The 17,972-nt window shown below is 42.0% G+C and overlaps 1 protein-coding gene and 1 gene segment (V, D, J or C); both read right to left on the bottom strand.

Moving 5' to 3' along the window:
• LOC113642202 overlaps positions 1 to 17,972 on the bottom strand; it is a 74,386-nt gene that overhangs the window by 46,330 nt on the left and 10,084 nt on the right.
• Positions 876 to 7,800, bottom strand: LOC113642169 (cathepsin S-like). The gene is made up of 8 exons (XM_047819843.1): positions 7,645 to 7,800; positions 6,649 to 6,774; positions 5,284 to 5,406; positions 4,986 to 5,141; positions 4,594 to 4,818; positions 2,369 to 2,528; positions 1,589 to 1,691; positions 876 to 1,215 (listed from the first exon to the last, which is right to left on the bottom strand). Exons 2-8 carry the CDS (start codon positions 6,763 to 6,765, stop codon positions 1,119 to 1,121), a joined length of 981 nt encoding a protein of 326 aa, XP_047675799.1. The 5' UTR covers positions 6,766 to 6,774; positions 7,645 to 7,800; the 3' UTR covers positions 876 to 1,118.

Here is a 17,972-nt window from a genome sequence, read left to right as displayed (position 1 = left end):
GCTAGATGAACACCAAGAAATTTGGTGCTCTTGATGATCAGCGGAGAGTATTCGCTCTGTGCTCTTCTGAAGTCCACAACCATCTCTTGTTTCAGCAGTGAACAGCTTCTTAAGCAGGTGCTGAGGGATGATTGTGTTAAATGCTGAACATAAGTCTATGAACAGCATTTGTATGTATATGTCTTTATTATCCAGGTGTGTGGGGGCAAGATGGAGGGCCGTGGCAGTGGCATTGTCCATGGAGCAGTCCGGATGATACACAAACCTCAGGGGGTCCAGGGAAGGTGGTAGCTTGGTCATGATGTGCCTCATGACGAGCCTCTCAAAGAACATCATTACAATGCGAGTAAGCGCAACAGGACGATAGTCATTGAGGCAAATGACTCCCAAATCTAAAAAATTAGAGCACCTGGTGAACCTGAAGAGTGCGGCTTCCTCCAAGATTTATAAGTGTAAATGATGCAGTAATACAGAGAGCTCCAACTCCTACAGCTCACTGATAACTTGTGTACACATAAACAATGTGAATAAGACACCATTGCATTGCTCTCTCATCTAGCAAAAGATCGACACAAAGCAAGCTTGTCAAAATTGCAAGCTAGTACACTTAGCTTGGGCTGCTAATCTGATAATATACAGTTCTGGTCTTAAATAACAAATTAAATAAATGTTTGCACTAAAAAGTGTGTTATTTAATGTCTAAGCATTGGAAGTTTTATGTAGCTTTACACACGAGACAACAGTGAGGTCACTAGATGCCTACAAGAGACAAACAACAAGTCCCAGAGGAAACCAGTCACTGAAGAAGGAGAACTGAGCTCAGGAGAAATCACACAAGTCCAAAGGGTCCAGAGAAATGAATCAGGACGCAGTGATGTTAAAAACAAACATTTATGTTCAGTAACCTGGTGAATGGACCACATGGTGTACAATATAAGCAGCTCTGGATTCTGTTCATTGTAAAAACAGAAATGTTTTTTCATCACAACTACCAGATGTTGTGTACATGCATACGTACGTACAGAAGACTAACATTTTATTAGAGATTAATGAATAAAATTAGTTAATTACAGCAAGGAAAGGAAAAAAAACTCCAATCTGAAATGAGAGAAATGAGGTTAGACAATGGGGACGACACTGTAGCTGCTGATTCCACACTGATTGTTGTTTCTCTGGAGTCTCATATATCCTCCTTCTCCCCAGTTAACACCCCAACTGGGAAAGAGAGAGAGGGGCATTTTATCCAGTGGGGTCAGAATCCATCATTTTCTTTCTATATCAAAAAAACTTAATGTGTGTGTGTCTGTGTGTATGTGTGTGTGTGGTGCGTGTGTGTGTATGTGTGTGTGTGGTGTGTGTATGTGTGTGTGTTGTTTGTGTGTGTTTATATGTTTGTCTGTGTGTGTTTATATGTTTGTGTGTATATGTGTGTATGTTTGTGTGTGTGTTGTGTGTGTGTATATGTTTGTGTGCATGTTTGTGTGTGTGTGTGTTTATATGTTTGTGTGTGTGTGTGTGTGTGTGTGTGTGTATACGTGTGTGTGTGTGTGTGTGTGTGTGTGTGTGTGTGTGTGTGTGTGTGTTTAACCTGTTTTTGATCAGCCAGTATTGTTGCCCATCTTCTTTTCCATATCCAACCACAAGAACTGCGTGATTCAGTGGTTGAGCTTCAGAACAGTCATTGTAAATACCTAACACACACACACACACACACACACACACACACACACACACACACACACACACACACACACACACACACACACATTAGACTAGTGGAACCTACTAAAAAGTCATGAGGTCTTTAATATTAAGCACATAATTGAGCAGTCAGTTACAAAGGTGGACTGTTCTTTAACACCAGGATCATGTGTTTCTCCATAAAGCATTTACAGTGTTCATGTATCTGTACTAACTGTTGGCTCAAACTCTTGGAGGAGTTCAACTGTAGTATTTTTACAATATTAATTAATTAAATAGCAGATACATGTAATAATTGTGTGTTTAATTAAACAGTCCATTGTTCAGAACACTTTCAGTATCTAATATAACGACACAATCATCATATCTGTAAAGTCTTGAACTGTTCTGTTAAAAAACTGCAAAAACACGTCGGACAAAAATACTACAGAAGACACTAGTGTTATTATTACAGGTACAGAGACACTAGTAACACTATGGTGTCATTTTTACAGCCGTCTCTGTCAGTGTGACATACAATAATTTACTGTAACTCAGACTCAAGACTTTTACTTTGCAGTTGTTTATTTTAAATGTTTAATTTAAATATAGTAGGTTTGAGGTATTAATGATCCACATGCACATACAGTTCATTATAAACAGCTGACAATTGTCCTGTGTGTCTCACCTGTCTTGTAATGGTAAAATGTGGAATTGTTAGCATTAATTCCTACTGCAACCGGCCCGATGTTAGCCACCACCTTCTGCAGCTCAAACTCATTATAACGCTGAAGAACCAGGAAACCAGAACAGCGTCCATATTTATGACTAGGGAAGCAAACTCCAACCTACACAATGAGATATTATGTGACAACAAGGTTATATGTGTGGATCATTCTTATTAAACCGTTAAAACAACATTAATAGTAATGATTTTATATAACGAACATGTAGATAAGAAATATACCAAAATGTCATAATAAAGATAATAATGTTAATGTTGAACAATTTTATTTCCTGTTAAAAAATTCTCATCACTGCAGTGGGTCTAAATATCTGACTGTATGTTATGTGGTAAATTAAACAAGTAACAAATGACATATGTGTAACCAGGTGGGAGACGCTGACATGTCCTGCAAGAGTCGACAAACAAAACAAATGTGTAGCCAATGAGCAGAAAGGGGCGTGTCTTCTCAATATGCGGGGGAGAGAGTGTACAGTGTGCATGTGTGACATTAGCATAAAGGGGCGTGTCTTGTCATTATGCGGTGGAGAGAGTGTACAGTGCGCATGTGTGACATTAGCATAAGGGGGAGTGTCTTGTCATTATGTGGTGGAGAGAGTGTTCAGACATTAGCAGAAAGCGATTGAAACAATGACATGGTGGATACCTGCCGTTACCTCTGCCTCGGGTTCTAGGTGTTGAACGTCGTCTTCCGCGTGAAACGGAGCTAAACCTTTCATGGTACAACACACAGTACTACAAAAACACATCTGTATTACCGTAGTATTACTCATTCTGTTCATTTATTGATAAAAATATACCCTCGGCCAGCTGCCCCAGCAGGTTCCACCATAATAGTTGCCTAGGTTACATATGTATGTGTGGGCGGAGCTATCAAAACAGGGGTGACACCCATTTGGGTTTCTGTTGTCTGTTGTTTTGGTGATTTCAAATGTCATCATTGGCTTTCAAACATCGTGCACCGCTCCTTTAAAGGTAGGCTCTCCGTACCAACCTGTGAATATGTGGCCAACTTCCTGCTCCTTCAGTTCTCTCCAGCGCTGGAAAGCTGATCCTACATTAACACGTCCTACTTCTTGTCCTTATCGTAAGTCTTTCTTCTCTTTTCTTTGTTTTTATCCTCCATGTCGATGTTAAAACCTCTTTCTGCTAACGTCACACACGCGCACTGAACACTCTATCCGCACATATTGACAAGACACGCCCCTTTCTGCTCATTGGCTACACCTTTGTTTTGATTTTTGTTTAGTTTGTCGGCCCAACGCAGCTTTCTGAAGCATTTCTCAAACATAGGAGACCCCACCTTCAAGTGGGATTCAAACTCATGACCATCTGGTCAGTAGTCCAGCACCTAGGTTAGTTATTTACTTCCTACAGTTTTGTCTGGAAATGAGACAGATCCGTTCTGATGTAAGACAAACTTTATTAATTTTCAGTAACTCCAGATTAATTTTACTCTTCCTACTTTAATTTCCCCAAATCTGTATAATTAACTCTGCACTGTTTAACATGTAGTCTGGAATAAAACATCTGTTTATTGAGTCCTGTGTCATAACTGATACACAGCCTGGGCTACATATTAAAATTAAAACTGTAATAGAAAATAAATAAAATAAAACTATTAACTAAATATTCATGAATAATAATAATAATTATAATCAAAAAATTAAGTCTCCGTGACTGATGTTCTCATCCTCCATGACATTTATTAAGGACTGTTTACACACAGAGAGAAATAAAGTTTGACTTTGAATGAAATCCTACACACATCTACAGTGCCTTCGATATGGGTACCAGGTAAACAGACCTCTTTATATTCTTCTGTTCTTTTGTCATCCAGTAATGATTATTACAGATACAGGTTGTTCTGCAGAAATCTCCTTCTCTTGTGTATTTACTGAGGATGCTTCAGTCCAGATGAAATGACTTTTAAGACAAAGTGGAGATGGAGAATGCTAAGCCAGTTTTGGAAGTGGGAAAGTGGGTCTTTGTATCTACGATGGAGATCTCTTACCTTGGTCAACACGAGGTTGTGCTGGACCAAACTAATTGTTTCATGTAGGTGCTGCACTTCTATATATTACTAATTATTGCATTTTTACATTGCATAGAAGTAACTTGGGATGAACGTAAATGACTGAATATGTGTAGGAATGTATAAAAAATACCTTTTGTTCATAAGGGTAGTCAGCGTCCTTACTGATGCCCCTGTGGTTTATTATGTAATTAAAGGCATTAGTCAGGAGGCCTCCAGAGCAGCCACGGTTTCCCTCCTCAGAACTGCAGTCCACCAGGTTCTGAACACTCAGAGGAACAAGACGACCCTTCTTCATCTTCATTTGAGCTTCTAAAGCTCCAACTGCACTGAACGCCCAGCAGGCATTGCAGTCACCCCACACACACACACACACACACACACACACACACACACACACACACACACACACACACAGAGCAAAGATGAAATCAAATGTAATTGTTTCATTTACATTTAATTGTTTACCAAAGAAAAGCAGATATAATATTTGTTCAAAGCCCCTAACACCCTGTACATATTTACCTGGTCCTGTACAGGGGAGACAAATCCATCCTCAGTCCAGTTCACACTGGGAGGGAGAGAGGAATCACTCAGAAAGGTGAAATTATCATTAGCATCTTCAGAAGAAAGATTATCCACCCTCAGACCATTCAGTTTAGCATTGGCTTCGTCTGCGGTCTACACACACACACACACACACACACACACACACACACACACACACACACACACACACACACACACAGGGATAAAAAGAAGGAGGTTATAGCCCTGTATATAACCCCATGGGCATCACAGAAACACAAGAACTGGCCCACACCATGTCTGAAAGGTGGTTGATCCCAGTGGTAAAGGTATGTTGTCCTGCTGCAGCTTCTTCATTGTGCTTCATCACTTCCAGAACATTCTGCTCCCAGATTGTTCTCCTGTATGTTTCCTCTCTCTGACACACAAACCCACAACATAGTCTTACATTAAAACAAAAGAAAACAGTCAACACAAAAAAAATTTTCATACTTCATGTGGATTGGAGCTTTTATTTTTTTCATAAAACGGGACTTGACTTGGTTTCTCTAGTGACGTGACGTGACGAAACATACGTCTAAGTATGGTGACACACACACAGCAGTGAACACACACACCGTGAACACACACCCGGAGCAGTGGGCAGCCATTTATGCTGGAGGAGCAGTTGGGGGGGTTCTGTGCCTTGCTTGACACCTCAGCCGTGGCCGGCACGAGACTCGAACCAACAACCTTAGGGTTAGGAGCCAAATCCTCTAACCATTAGGCCACGACTTCCCAAACAACGTCACGGCGTGTTCTGTATTGGTTTTAGACTTGTATGTGACTTTCTGGCATTTAAACTCATTTAGACTTGTTTTGGTCTCAGACATTGTTCTGTGACCTGTTGTGGTGGTAATCCTCAAACTCCTTGTGGACACCTTGCGGTGAAGGAAAATGTTAAGCTGTAAAAGGAACCTTTCTTAACTTGTGGAACTCCAGAAGCAGCAGACAGACAAAGTGTAGTGCAGCTGAGAAAGCAAGAACTCAGAGACTATTGGAAGTGTTCAGTGAGTTCACAGAAAATGACTTTCATTCAACCTTGTAGACATTGTGGCAAAGAGCTGGAGGACTCAGAGGAGCATTTACCCATCATTAGGGCTGAAGTTACTGAGGTAGATTAACTCTTTAATGAAGGGCTGCTGGGGTGGATTAGATTCATCCAGAAATCCTGGCTCTTGATGTTAGTCTGATTTTCACATTTCTGGTGTTCCTGTGGAAGATAGTGGAGCTTGTGGACCTCAGACATCCACACAATGGAACTTCATGGAGGCCGTTCACATTTCACACTTTATTTATGAACACCAAAACTATATTCATATCATATAATATCAGTCACTATATTTATATATTTATCTGTAAATTTTCCCATTTTATAGTACAATTAATTCCAATTTATTTCCATTTTACTCCACTTTTAAATTCTATTCCTGACTCTTCTGACTCGGACAGTCGTACAGAACAATTCACCACATGCTGTACTGTGTATGATTGTGTATGTGACATTTATTTAATGTATGTGATTATTTAATGTATTAGTGTATAATAAGATAATAACATCTTTTGTGAAACAGTTGTGTAATTTATATACATATATTAAATGGTTAATTAAACTTCTCACCACACTGCTGTAATTTTTATTGAATTCTTTTTTCCAGGACATCCAGTAGTCATGTAGATTCATATGACCACAAACCTCAGAGACCATCAGAGCCAGAAACAAGACGCACCTCATCATACCTGTGAACTGAAAGGAACAAAAGAGCTGTGACCTTTTTATTCTCTTTATTCTACACTACAGGAGGAAATGATCTCATTACAAGCTTCATTTCACTTTCCTTTTTGTCTCTTAATCTAGAATTAGTTTGGTTTTAAACAGGAATGTATACATCAGGTGTCATAGTAAATGTAAAACAAATGCATACATATCTACACACACACACACACACACACACACACACACACACACACACACACACACACACAGTTCTTATGGTTAATATAGTTCTGATGTAGTCTTATGTATGCCACTGCAGTGTAAGGCTTTCCCTCATGCAGATACAGACTTGCAGTGTTGGGAAATGTTCAGCCATCAGAATGTGTAAAAAACATGAACTTTTTGAAAACAAGAGTTTGATTTTGACACTGATGTCCTGTAAGTGGAGGATCTGCAGACTGAAACACCTTGATGAGATCAGATAAAAATAATCAGACTGGTCTTTACAACTGTGCAGAGCTGAAAAGCATCTCAAAATGATTGATGAGCTACAGTAGCAGAAGGTACATCAGGTTCCACCAAGAATAAGAACCTGAGGCTATCATGGACACAGGCTCACGTAAAAAAGAACCCAGCGTGGTCTTCTGCTGTAGCCCATCCAGCTCAAGGGTTGTATGTTTTGTACATTTTGAGATGCTTGCTTTTCTGCTCAACATACTTTTTGAGTTGTTATATCCTTCCTGGCAGCTTGAACCATTCTGAGCATTTTCCTCCCACAGAACTGTCACTCACTCAATGTTTTTTTTTTGCATTTCATTCAGTACAAACGACTCTGTGTAAACTCTGGTGTGGTTGAAAACCTTTTTGTCTAAACTATAAATCTGCAAGAAATGTTCTTACCTACTGTCTGTCCTCTCAGCCTGCCTGTATGTGTGTGTGTGTGTGTGTGTGTGTGTGTGTGTGTGTGTGTGTGTGTGTGTGTGTGTGTGTGTGTGTGTGTGTGTGTGTGAGTTTTTCCTTCTTTACTGCTCTGTAGTTATTGCTCACTCAGCGTATCAGGTACATTCAGTCACTGAAGTCAGGATGTGGTCTGATGTTGAAGATCACATGATTACGTATCAACAAAAGGCTAGAAGGAGGAAACAGAAATAAAAACACACCTCATTTTAAATACTGATGACTATTAAAGCTTATTAATAAAGTCTAATAAAATATTTTTTTAAAATTACTATAGAAGTCGTTCCCATGACTAAACATCCAACTGGATGGAAGTGTGTGTGTTACAAACAGTACATTTATTATATTCATATTGGTATCTACAGCATTATCTATCAAATTGTTTGATTCTAAATTAGTAATCTAAAATTTCTGCCTCAATTTTTCCATAAGTAATAAATAATGAAGTCATTTCTGCTGCAAAAAGATGTGAGCTTTTCTACAGTGTTTTCTTTTGGACATCAACGGCTGGTAGTAAAGTCCACTGATGTGTTGGGCAGTTTTCACCACCTGTACTTTGTGGTCTGGGGCTGTGCAGTTCCCATAGCAGACTGTGACACTGATGGTCATGATGCTCTCACTTGCACAGTGATAGAAGTTCACCAGGATGGCTGAAGACAGGTGATGTTTCTTCAGTGTCCTCAAAGAGAACAAGCGCTGGTGAGCTTTCTTGACCAGGCTGGAGCTGTTAGTGGTACAGGACAAGTCCTCTGTCATCAGCAAACTTTATGGAATTAGATCCATGCAGTGGATGTGGCCTGACGTGACATGCTGGAGTCTGTTGGTCAGAAAGTCCACAATCCAGTGACAGAGGGAGGTGTTGATGCCTAGATCCCAAAGTGGAAGGGATGACAACATTAAATGCTGAGCTAAAGTCCAAAAAGCTGCCATCTGCTCCGGGACCTTGCGTGAGTTGATCTTGTCCAGTGCAGCATAGACATCAGAGAAGGTGAGTGTGAGCGGCTGGTGGGTTTCAGAGGGTCTGGTTTTAGTGGCCTTCTTCCTGTTGTTACTGTTAAAGTGAGAACAAAAGTCATTTAGCTTGTTCAGGAATGAGACATGTGGTTGATGGGGGAAGTTGCTGGGCTTATAGTTGCTGATGGCCTGTATGCCCTGCCACATGCATCAGGGTCAGAGTTGGAGAAGAGTTCCTCCATCCACTGTCTTGTTTAAGTAATTAAAATCAAAGGCAGCTTACAGGTGAGCAGTCTGTTGTGTGCTAATGGCTGCATAATGTTTGTTCATAGCAAGCTTGGCATCTGGGGGTAAATAAGTATTATATATAAGTGTATATAAATGTATATAATTGTATATAAGAATATAAGTATATATAAGTGTATATAAGAGTATATAAGTATATATAAGTATATATAAGTGTTTATAAATGTATATAAGTACTGTATATATAAAATGTGCTGTAATTCCTTGCTAATGATGTAAATACCTTTAACATAAAACTTAAAGTCAAAGTAAAAATAAAATGCTGTTATGAAAATGTACAAATCCATATGACCACAAAGCACAGGATGGCATTATTCATTGCTGTGTTTCTGTACTGCTTCTGTATGTACACAAAACCACATCCTGCTAAATCTAGAACAGAGAGGATTTATAAAAACAGCTCTTTGTCTCAGAAAACCCAACATTTCTTGTTAAAAGATCTTTGAAACATTTAATACAATGTCAGGGTTAAGATCATGACAGACTATCTTGTGTGGTGGGAGAATTTTAGAATTTGTAAGACAGATTTCATAAACAATGTAGACTTTTTAAAGCTTTTTTATGTTTCTGATTTCACCCTAGAGCTTGATGCCTACAATCATATACAAACTCCAAACCTATACGACTTTTTCATTGTTGTACAAAACCTGAGTAAACCTGCTTAAGCTTCAAGATGCAGCCAAAATAAATAATGTGTGCACATCTATTTTTAATATCTAGTTTTATCTCTGATCAGGACTTAGGCCTCATCACAGAATTTAGTCGTTTGGTGGTTTGCACGTTTGCCTCACACCTCCAGGGTTGGGGGTTCGATTCCCGCCTCCGCCTTGTGTGTGCGGAGTTTGCGTGTTCTCCGCGTGCCTCGGCGGTTTCCTCCGGGTACTCCGGTTTCCTCCCCTGGTCCAAAGACATGCATGGTAGGTTGATTGGCATCTCTGGAAAATTGTCCATAGTGTGTGTGTGAGTGAATGAGAGTTTGTGCCCTGCGATGGGTTGGCACTCCGTCCAGGGTGTATCCTGCCTCGATGCCCGATGACGCCTGAGATGGGCACAGGCTCCCTGTGACCCGAGAAGAAAATGAATGAATGAATTGTTAAAATAGTAAATTTTGAGGTCTGATCTCCTGTTAATTAATATCAGTGCAACATTCAATGCCACAGGACAAAAAATCTCTTAAATTAAAATGTAAATATAAATATTGTAGTTAAAAAATTGCTCTGTTTAGGTGTCAGATTCTACTCAGTCGAGTTCACTGATTATTATTTACAGACCCCAAGGCCATATTCTTAATTTTTTCATGAATGTGCAGTTTTCCTTTAACATTAGGCTGTTTCTGTATAATAAATTTATTTTGATAACCCACTGAGACCAGTGTGTATGTCCATGCTAGAAGCAGTAGTCTTCATAATAGTAGTCACTCACGATGGTCGAGGAAGGCATCAGGAAGGGCATCTGGCGTAAAACATGGCAGATGTAAACAGGCGAGTCATCAGTGTGAATTCCATACTAGATCGGTCGAGGCCCGGGTTAACAACGACCGCCACCGGCACTGTCGACCTACAGGGTGCAGGTTGCGTTTGTTCCATGATGCACCTAGAGTATAATATGTCCCAAGGCTGTCTACAATAGAATGCATTGTAGAACAAACTTGGATAGTGTTTCTTGGTTTGTTATAATGTTTGCATCTTAATAACTTATTCTAATACTGTTTGATTATTTGAAGGACTTTTTATTTGTAATTTTCTTTTTATTTTACATATATTACACACTTTTAATAAAAACAAGGCCTCTCATTGTGAGGATCCTGAAAAAGACAAAAAGGTCTAAGTCTAACTCCTTCATTTAAAGATTCAAACAATAGATTAAGTAGAAGACATGGTAGAGGAGCCTTTGTTAGAAGACAGAGGAATTCTCATCTGTTGCCTGGACAGGGTAACAAAATTCAGCCTCTCGACCTCTGCTCAGTTTCTGGTTCCCGGCGAGTACTCGGGGAAGTCTCAATGAACATACTAGTCAAAGTCTTTCAGAGAGAAAGTTTATTAGGAAAAGCAGGAGTATATAGTCGTACAAGAAAAGGGAGGGTGTAGTTGGTGTGTGTGTTGGTATGTGTGTGTGCATCTGTGTTTAGGTGACCTCTCAGTTACCCAAATGAAGTCAGATCTTATAAGGATGTGAACCTATACTTCCCTTAGTTCCCATGGTTGGTAACATAAAGAATGATTATGGCCATATGTTGTAAGACTAATTATGGTAGGGACAAGAGTGTGTCTGTGTGTGTGTGTGTGTGTGGGGGGGGGTGTATGTGTATGTGAGAGACAAAGAACAATGTTCTCTGTATAGAAAGTCTGCAACATTACCAGAAAAAAATTGTTTTATGCAATTGTTCTCACACCATCTGTAACGGCCACTTTAATATCGCAATGGTTTATGTGTTACTGTGCCTTTATGAGAGTTCTGCTGACGTATGTGCTTAGACTGGTGAGTGCGCATCCGCCAGGCAGAGCTAGCACGAAGTTGAATATATACAGACGTGTTGTTGTTTTTCTGCCTTTTAAGTTGAGCAAACCAACGTTTTTCTTTTCTTTTGTGACGGGAACCGAGTGTTTTTGTTTCTACTTCACTTTTACTCCATTTATATGTGTGTATGTTGGATATGCTTGCTGAAGAGGATGAAATACAATGGCTTTTTGGGATAACTTGCTGTTTGCCTCGAGTGTTTATTCCCTTTTTAAGTCACCTTGTTTTTCCCCGGGTCAAATCTAACACTCCGACCACGTTAAAAATTGTCGCCCGAACGACTGAATCTTTAAGTTCCCTTGTTGGATGTATTTTTCCATTGGATTGCTGGTTCCTGACAATTAACGTCTGCTACCACCTGCATAAATGTTGGCGTTTGTTTCGCCACCCCCTTGGTGAGGATGATTTCCACGAATGGTGAAGTTTTGCGTTTTTTTACAGCCAGCGAATCGTGTTGATTAGCATGCTAACAGTGGTCAACATGCGGTCGGCCACCGCCATTTTGTGTTACTGTTGAGTGCTTCAGTTCGACAAAATTGTGTGTATTATCTAGTAGAATTCTCCACAATACTGACAATCCATGTGGTTGTATGGTTTTTGGATGAAATGTGCTAACACTTGCTAAGCGAAGCTGTGTTATATTGTGGGGTGAATTTTTCTGTCTGGTGCATCAAGTAAATATCTTTATGCTGGTTGTGTTACAATATTTCTGTGATATATTATTGTCTACATAGTGTGTATTTTATTTTATTATTATTATTTATTTATTTATTTTATTTTTTCATTCCAAATAAGTCCAGTTAATGGTTACTTGTGCTTGTGTGCAATATGGCTTCTCACCCTGACCTTGAGTTTGATTTAGATGACAGGTCTGCATTCGATGATTCCCCCCTCACAACAGGGGTGCAGAAACATTTTGGCGACTTGAGGACTCAAGTGCAACAGTTACAGGCTGAGGTGAGGGTCCTACAGCGGTGTGTCTGTGACTCGATTGACCTGCAGAAAGGCATGTGGGAATGCATAGAGTGGAATGAGAGTACAACACCTGTCAGACCACATCACACTCCATTGGCCAGTTCGACCCCTTATGGTATGGCAAGCAGCCAGCCAATGGCCCAAAGGTTAGTGCCTTCAAATTCCTGCTATGAGAAAACGCCTACTGTTACGAAATCATAGATTGTCAGTCTGAATAGCACAGTAAATGCTCTTTCCTCATTGTTGTTACATTCACGACTTGAACCACCTGTGTTTGCTGCTTATGGCTCCCTGAGTCCTGAGGAATGGCTTCAGACATTTAACAGTTACAGAACCTCTCTGGACCTCACGGATGCACAAATGCTTCTTGAGCTTCAACGTTTCTTGTGTAAGGAGCCTAGGAGTGGTTCTCTGTACTTTGCACCCAGGTAACCGCTTGGGCTCAGTTCTGTGAGTGCTTCAACATTGTCTATTTACCTTTGGACAGTCAAGAACGTATCCTGAGGGGTATCTTAGATCGTAGGCAAATGCCCGAGGAGCCCCTACCTACCTTTGTCGCTCACATGCTAGGCGAGTTCCGTAAACTGAAAACCCCTCCACCTCAGCAAGAGCAAATTGATGTGATTCGGAAACATGCACTGGAGAAATACAGACTCGCGCTTTATGGCACACCCATGCCGTTGGCCATGGACCTTCTTTTACGGGCTCATGAGCTTCATGTGGTTCTTGGTCCGAGCGTTGGTTGTTTGCCTAAGACACAACCTAACAGTGCACCAGTTAAAGATGTCCATTGTTTTAAATGCTCTTTGCCCGGTTTTACTACTCATACTTGCCCAAACTGTTCCACACGAGGGATGCGGCGTTCGCCTCCCAGGGGACGGCGAAGCACAATGGAGGAGGGAATCACAACGTCTGATGTAAATACGCCTCGCTCACGTACTACGTCTGTAAGAGACCAGGTGCTAGGTCATGTTGAGGATGTGGCTTCTACGTCACACTGGAACACTCCTTTCAGGGGGAAAGTAAATCTTTACGGGCATGCTTTTGATGCCAATCTTGACACCGGTGCATCCTTGTCCGCAATACATTCGGCTGTGGTTTCAAACTTACCTGTGGGGTTGGCACACATGAAATCTTGGTCTTCACCCCCTGTTCAGCTTGCAGATGGTGCGCCTTTCTGCCCACTTGGTTTAATCTGGCTGTCGCTGGGTTTCATGGGTCAGCGCTTTTATCAACGATTTGCTGTTTTTGGAAATCTTTCCTCTCCAGTTGTCCTGGGGATGAACTTCTTGATCAGATCCTCAGTGACTCTTCATGTACCCTCCAGGACTGTAGTCCTGGGTGATGTTTTGCCACCTTCAGATGAGATAGAGGGTATAAACTTGTTGGAAATCTCGAATGACTCATGCTTGGGAAATGAGTCTCCCCTCTTGTCTGACAAAGTTAATGAGGCTGCAATTGACATGGATCAGAAATGCGTGCTTACTGAACTGCTTGAGTGTTGTTCGATGGTCATCTGGGTCACACATCTCTCTGTACATGAGATTGATACTGGAAACGCTAAGCCAGTTCACCTTGCCCCTTGCCGTACTTCTCCTGCCAAGAAGGAGCTAATTGAATCTCAAATCAAAGATATGCTGAGGGAAGGAATAATCGAACCTGCTTCGGGTCCTTGGGCCGCCCCACTCGTAATTGTTCATAAACCGTCAGGAGAACCCAGGTTTTGCGTTGACTATCGGGCACTTAATAAGCTCACGGTTAAAGACTCATACCCTCTTCCGAGGATCGATGAATCACTCGACTTTTTGGCAAGGGGCAGTTTCATCTCCACAATTGACTTAGCCAGGGGCTATTGGCAAGTGGCAATCTCAGAGAGGTCTAAGCCTATGACTGCGTTCATCTCTCACTGTGGGTTATACCAGTTCCGGGTCTTGCCGTTCGGATTGTGCAACGCTCCATCCACGTTCCAGAGGCTGATGAACTCTGTCCTTGCTGGGCAGAGTCTTGTGCCGTCTACCTAGACGATATTGTCGTGGCATCACCCACTTTTGACCAGCACATCATTGACCTGAAGGATGTTCTTACAAGGCTGGAGACTGCAGGCCTGTTGATTAAGCTTGCAAAGTGCCAATTCTGCAGAAGCGAGCTCACCTTTCTTGGCTACAATGTTATGGCAGGGGGCAATCCGGCCAAGTGTGGAAAAAGTGAGAGCTGTGATTGAATTCATGCCACCCACTTGTGTCAAACAAGTCAGACAATTTTTGGGTCAAGTTACTACAGACGCTTTATCCATGAGTATGCTAGTCATGCAGAACCTCTCTTTGCTCTTACCAGGACGGATGTTCCCTTTGTTTGGTCCAGTGAATGTCAGGCACCTATGGACTTCCTGAAAGCTAAGCTGACCTCTGCACCTATCCTGGTGTTTCCCAACTTTTCGCTCCATTTCTTTGTCCATACTGATGTGATGTGATGTGGGCTGCTCTCATGTAAAGAGACGACAGGGGCAGAGATGTTGTGGTGGCTTATGCAAGATCGTACGCTACCTCAGAAAAGGAGTGTTTGGCGGTCATATGGGCCTTAGAGCACTTCCGGTCGTACATTGAGGGTCTTCACGTGACTATTTTCTCAGACCACAACAGCCTCCGTTGGCTAATGTCTCGCCCTAACCTCTCTGGCCGGCTGGCTAGATGGTCTCTGCGGTTGCAGGACTTTGACTTTGATATCAGTAATAAGCCTGGAACATGTAACCTAGTACCAGACACTCTTTCCTGCAATGCAGTTTTTTCTTGCGAAACCCAGATGGACATTCTCCCTGATTATGCTGTAATCGGTGGTCTGGATTTGCGTAGTTTGCCCCTGGTGATTTTCTCTGATAGAGAGCACCTCAGACAAATGCAGCTCAATGATCATGATATGGAAAAGCTACTGCGAATTTTGGAAGACCAGGTGGAGAATACATTTACATTTACATTTACATTTCCAGCATTTGGCAGACGCCCTTATCCAGAGCGACGTACATAAGTGCTTAAATCTCTAACACTGAATACATTAATGCTGGTTCACTAGGTTACATACTTAAGATACCATGAGTTTAAAACATTTGCTCAAAGTTACAATGAAATAGTGTCAAAGTTTTTTTTGTTTTTTTTTTTTTAAATGCAAAGGATAAGGAAAGAAGTGCTAGTTGAAGTGCTTCCTGAAGATACTTGCCTCTTACCCTGAGAGATGGTGGAACCAGTCGAGCAGTGCTGGTAGATCGGAGGTTACGGGGTGCAGTGCGAGGAATGATGAGGGCTTTGAGGTAAGAGGGAGCTGGTCCATTTTTGGCTTTGTAGGCCAGCATCAGTGTTTTGAACCGGATGCGTGCAGCTACCGGAAGCCAGTGGAAGGATCGCAGCAGCGGGGTGGTATGTGAGAACTTTGGCAGGTTGAAAACAAGCCGGGCAGCTGCATTTTGGATCATTTGCAGAGGACGGATTGCGTTCATAGGTAGACCTGCCAGCAGTGCATTGCAGTAATCCAGTCTAGAAATGACAAGAGACTTTCAAGTACCTGGGCAGTCTGTGTGGACAAAAATGGCCGAATCCTTCTAATGTTGTAGAGAAGAAACCGACATGAGCGAGTCACATTTGCAACATGAGAGGAAAAGGACAGTTGATTGTCCATGGTTACCCCAAGGTTGCGAGCTGTGGCTGAAGGGGAGATCAGATCGTTGTGCAAAGATATAGCAAGATCGTGACCTGGGGATGAATCACCTGGGATGAACAGCAGTTCAGTTTTGCTAGGATTGACCTTTAACTGATGAGCAGTCATCCATGATGAAATTTCTGCCAGACATGCTGAGATCCGGTCAGAAGCTGTGGCATCTGAGGGTGAGAAAGAGAAGATAAGTTGTGTATCATCAGCATAGCAGTGGTAAGAGAACCCATGTGATGAAATAACTTCACCAAGAGAGTGAGTATACAAGGAGAAAAGAAGAGGACCAAGTACTGAGCCCTGTGGGACGCCAGTGGAGAGTCTGCGTGGAGCAGATGTCACTCCCCTCCATGTTACTTGATATGAGCGTCCTTCCAGGTAGGAGGCAAACCATTCCCAAGCTGATCCGCAAATCCCAAGACTCTTGAGGGAGGATAAGAGAGTCTTGTGGTTGACCGTATCAAACGCTGCTGAAAGGTCAAGGAGGATAAGGACGGATGATAGTTTGGCTGATCTAGCAGTATGTAGCTTCTCAGAGACATCCAAAAGGGCTGTCTCTGTAGAGTGAGCTGCTTTAAAGCCAGACTGTTTGGGATCTTGGAGGTTGTTCTGTGAGAGATAGACAGACAGTTGATTATAGACAATGCGTTCAAGAATTTTTGAAAGAAATGAGAGAAGTGATACCGGTCTGTAGTTACTGATGTCTGATGGATCCAGAGCAGGTTTCTTTAGGATGGGAATAAGCCTTGCTCTCTTGAAAGTAATTGGTACCTTACCAGATGCTATGGATCTATTGACGATAGTGGAAATGAAGGGCAAGAGGTCTTGTGAGATGGTCTGGAGCATAGTGGTAGGGAGTGGATCCAATGGGCAGGTGGTAGGATTGCAGGACTGGATGAGTTGTAAAATCTCTTCTGCTGCCACAGTTGAAAAATGTGACAACGAAGGTGTAGGGGAATCCATACTCTGAGATGTAAGTGCAGTCGGGGCTGAAGTGAAGGTCCGGCAGATTTCCTTAATCTTCTCCTGGTAGAAAGAAGCAAAGTCTTCTGCAGTCAGGGAGGATGAAGAAGGTGGAGCCGGGGGGTTGAGCAGAGAAGAGATGATGTTGTGGAATTTCCGAGGGTCATGTGAGGAAGCTTCAAGCTTTTCCTTGTAGAAGGAAGTCTTGGCAGAAGTCACATCTGAGGAGAACTTGACAAGAAGTGTTCTGTAAATCAAGATCTGCCTCAAGTGATTTCTTCCACTTTCTCTCTGATGATCTTAGCTCTCTTCGATTGTTGCGCAGCAGATCTGAAAGCCAAGGAGCAGAACAAGAAGTTTTCTTGGGTTTAGTGAACATAGGGCAGAGGAAGTCCATAGTTGAGGAAAGAGATGAGAGGAAAGTATCTGTGGCTGAGTCTAAGGGTAGTGAGGAAAAAGACTTAGCATCAGGAAGGGAAGAAAGAGTGCCAGAAGCTACAGATGAAGGTGAGACAGAGTGAAGGTTGCGGCGAGTAAGAGCAAGGGGGTGAGAGGTAGTTTTAGGTAAGATAGGTAGAGTGATGGTGAAGGATACCAGGTGATTATCAGAGACGTGGAGTGGGGTAGCAGTCACATCTTTAGCTGGAGAAGGACGGGTGAAAACCAGGTCCAGGACATTGCCTCCTTTGTGTGTGGGGATGTAGCTGTTGAGTGTGAGGGAGAAAGAGTCGAGAAGAGACAGGAGGGAAGAAGAATGTAGCTTGTCAGAGGGGAGGTTGAAGTCACCAAGCACTGTCAGGGGGGAGCTATCGGAAGGGAAAGCACTAAGCAGTGAGTCCATTTCTTCCAGGAAGTCTCCT

Source organism: Tachysurus fulvidraco, chromosome 10, assembly GCF_022655615.1.
Source record: "Tachysurus fulvidraco isolate hzauxx_2018 chromosome 10, HZAU_PFXX_2.0, whole genome shotgun sequence".
Lineage (NCBI taxonomy): Eukaryota > Metazoa > Chordata > Actinopteri > Siluriformes > Bagridae > Tachysurus > Tachysurus fulvidraco.
Note: the sequence above shows the minus strand (reverse complement) of the source record. Positions and strands in the feature narration are given on the sequence as shown.

What these genes read in the sequence shown, in the direction of transcription:
- LOC113642169 (XM_047819843.1), bottom strand. Translation starts at nt 6,765, where the DNA reads ATGATGAGGTGCGTCTTGTTTCTGGCTCTGATGGTCTCTGAGGTTTGT. An exon ending in TCAACCACCTTTCAGACATG is followed by an intron (nt 5,142 to 5,283) that starts GTGTGGGCCAGT and finishes GTGTGTGTGTAG; the next exon opens with ACCGCAGACGAAGCCAATGC. An exon ending in ACTACCCTTATGAACAAAAG is followed by an intron (nt 2,529 to 4,593) that starts GTATTTTTTATA and finishes CTCATTGTGTAG; the next exon opens with GTTGGAGTTTGCTTCCCTAG.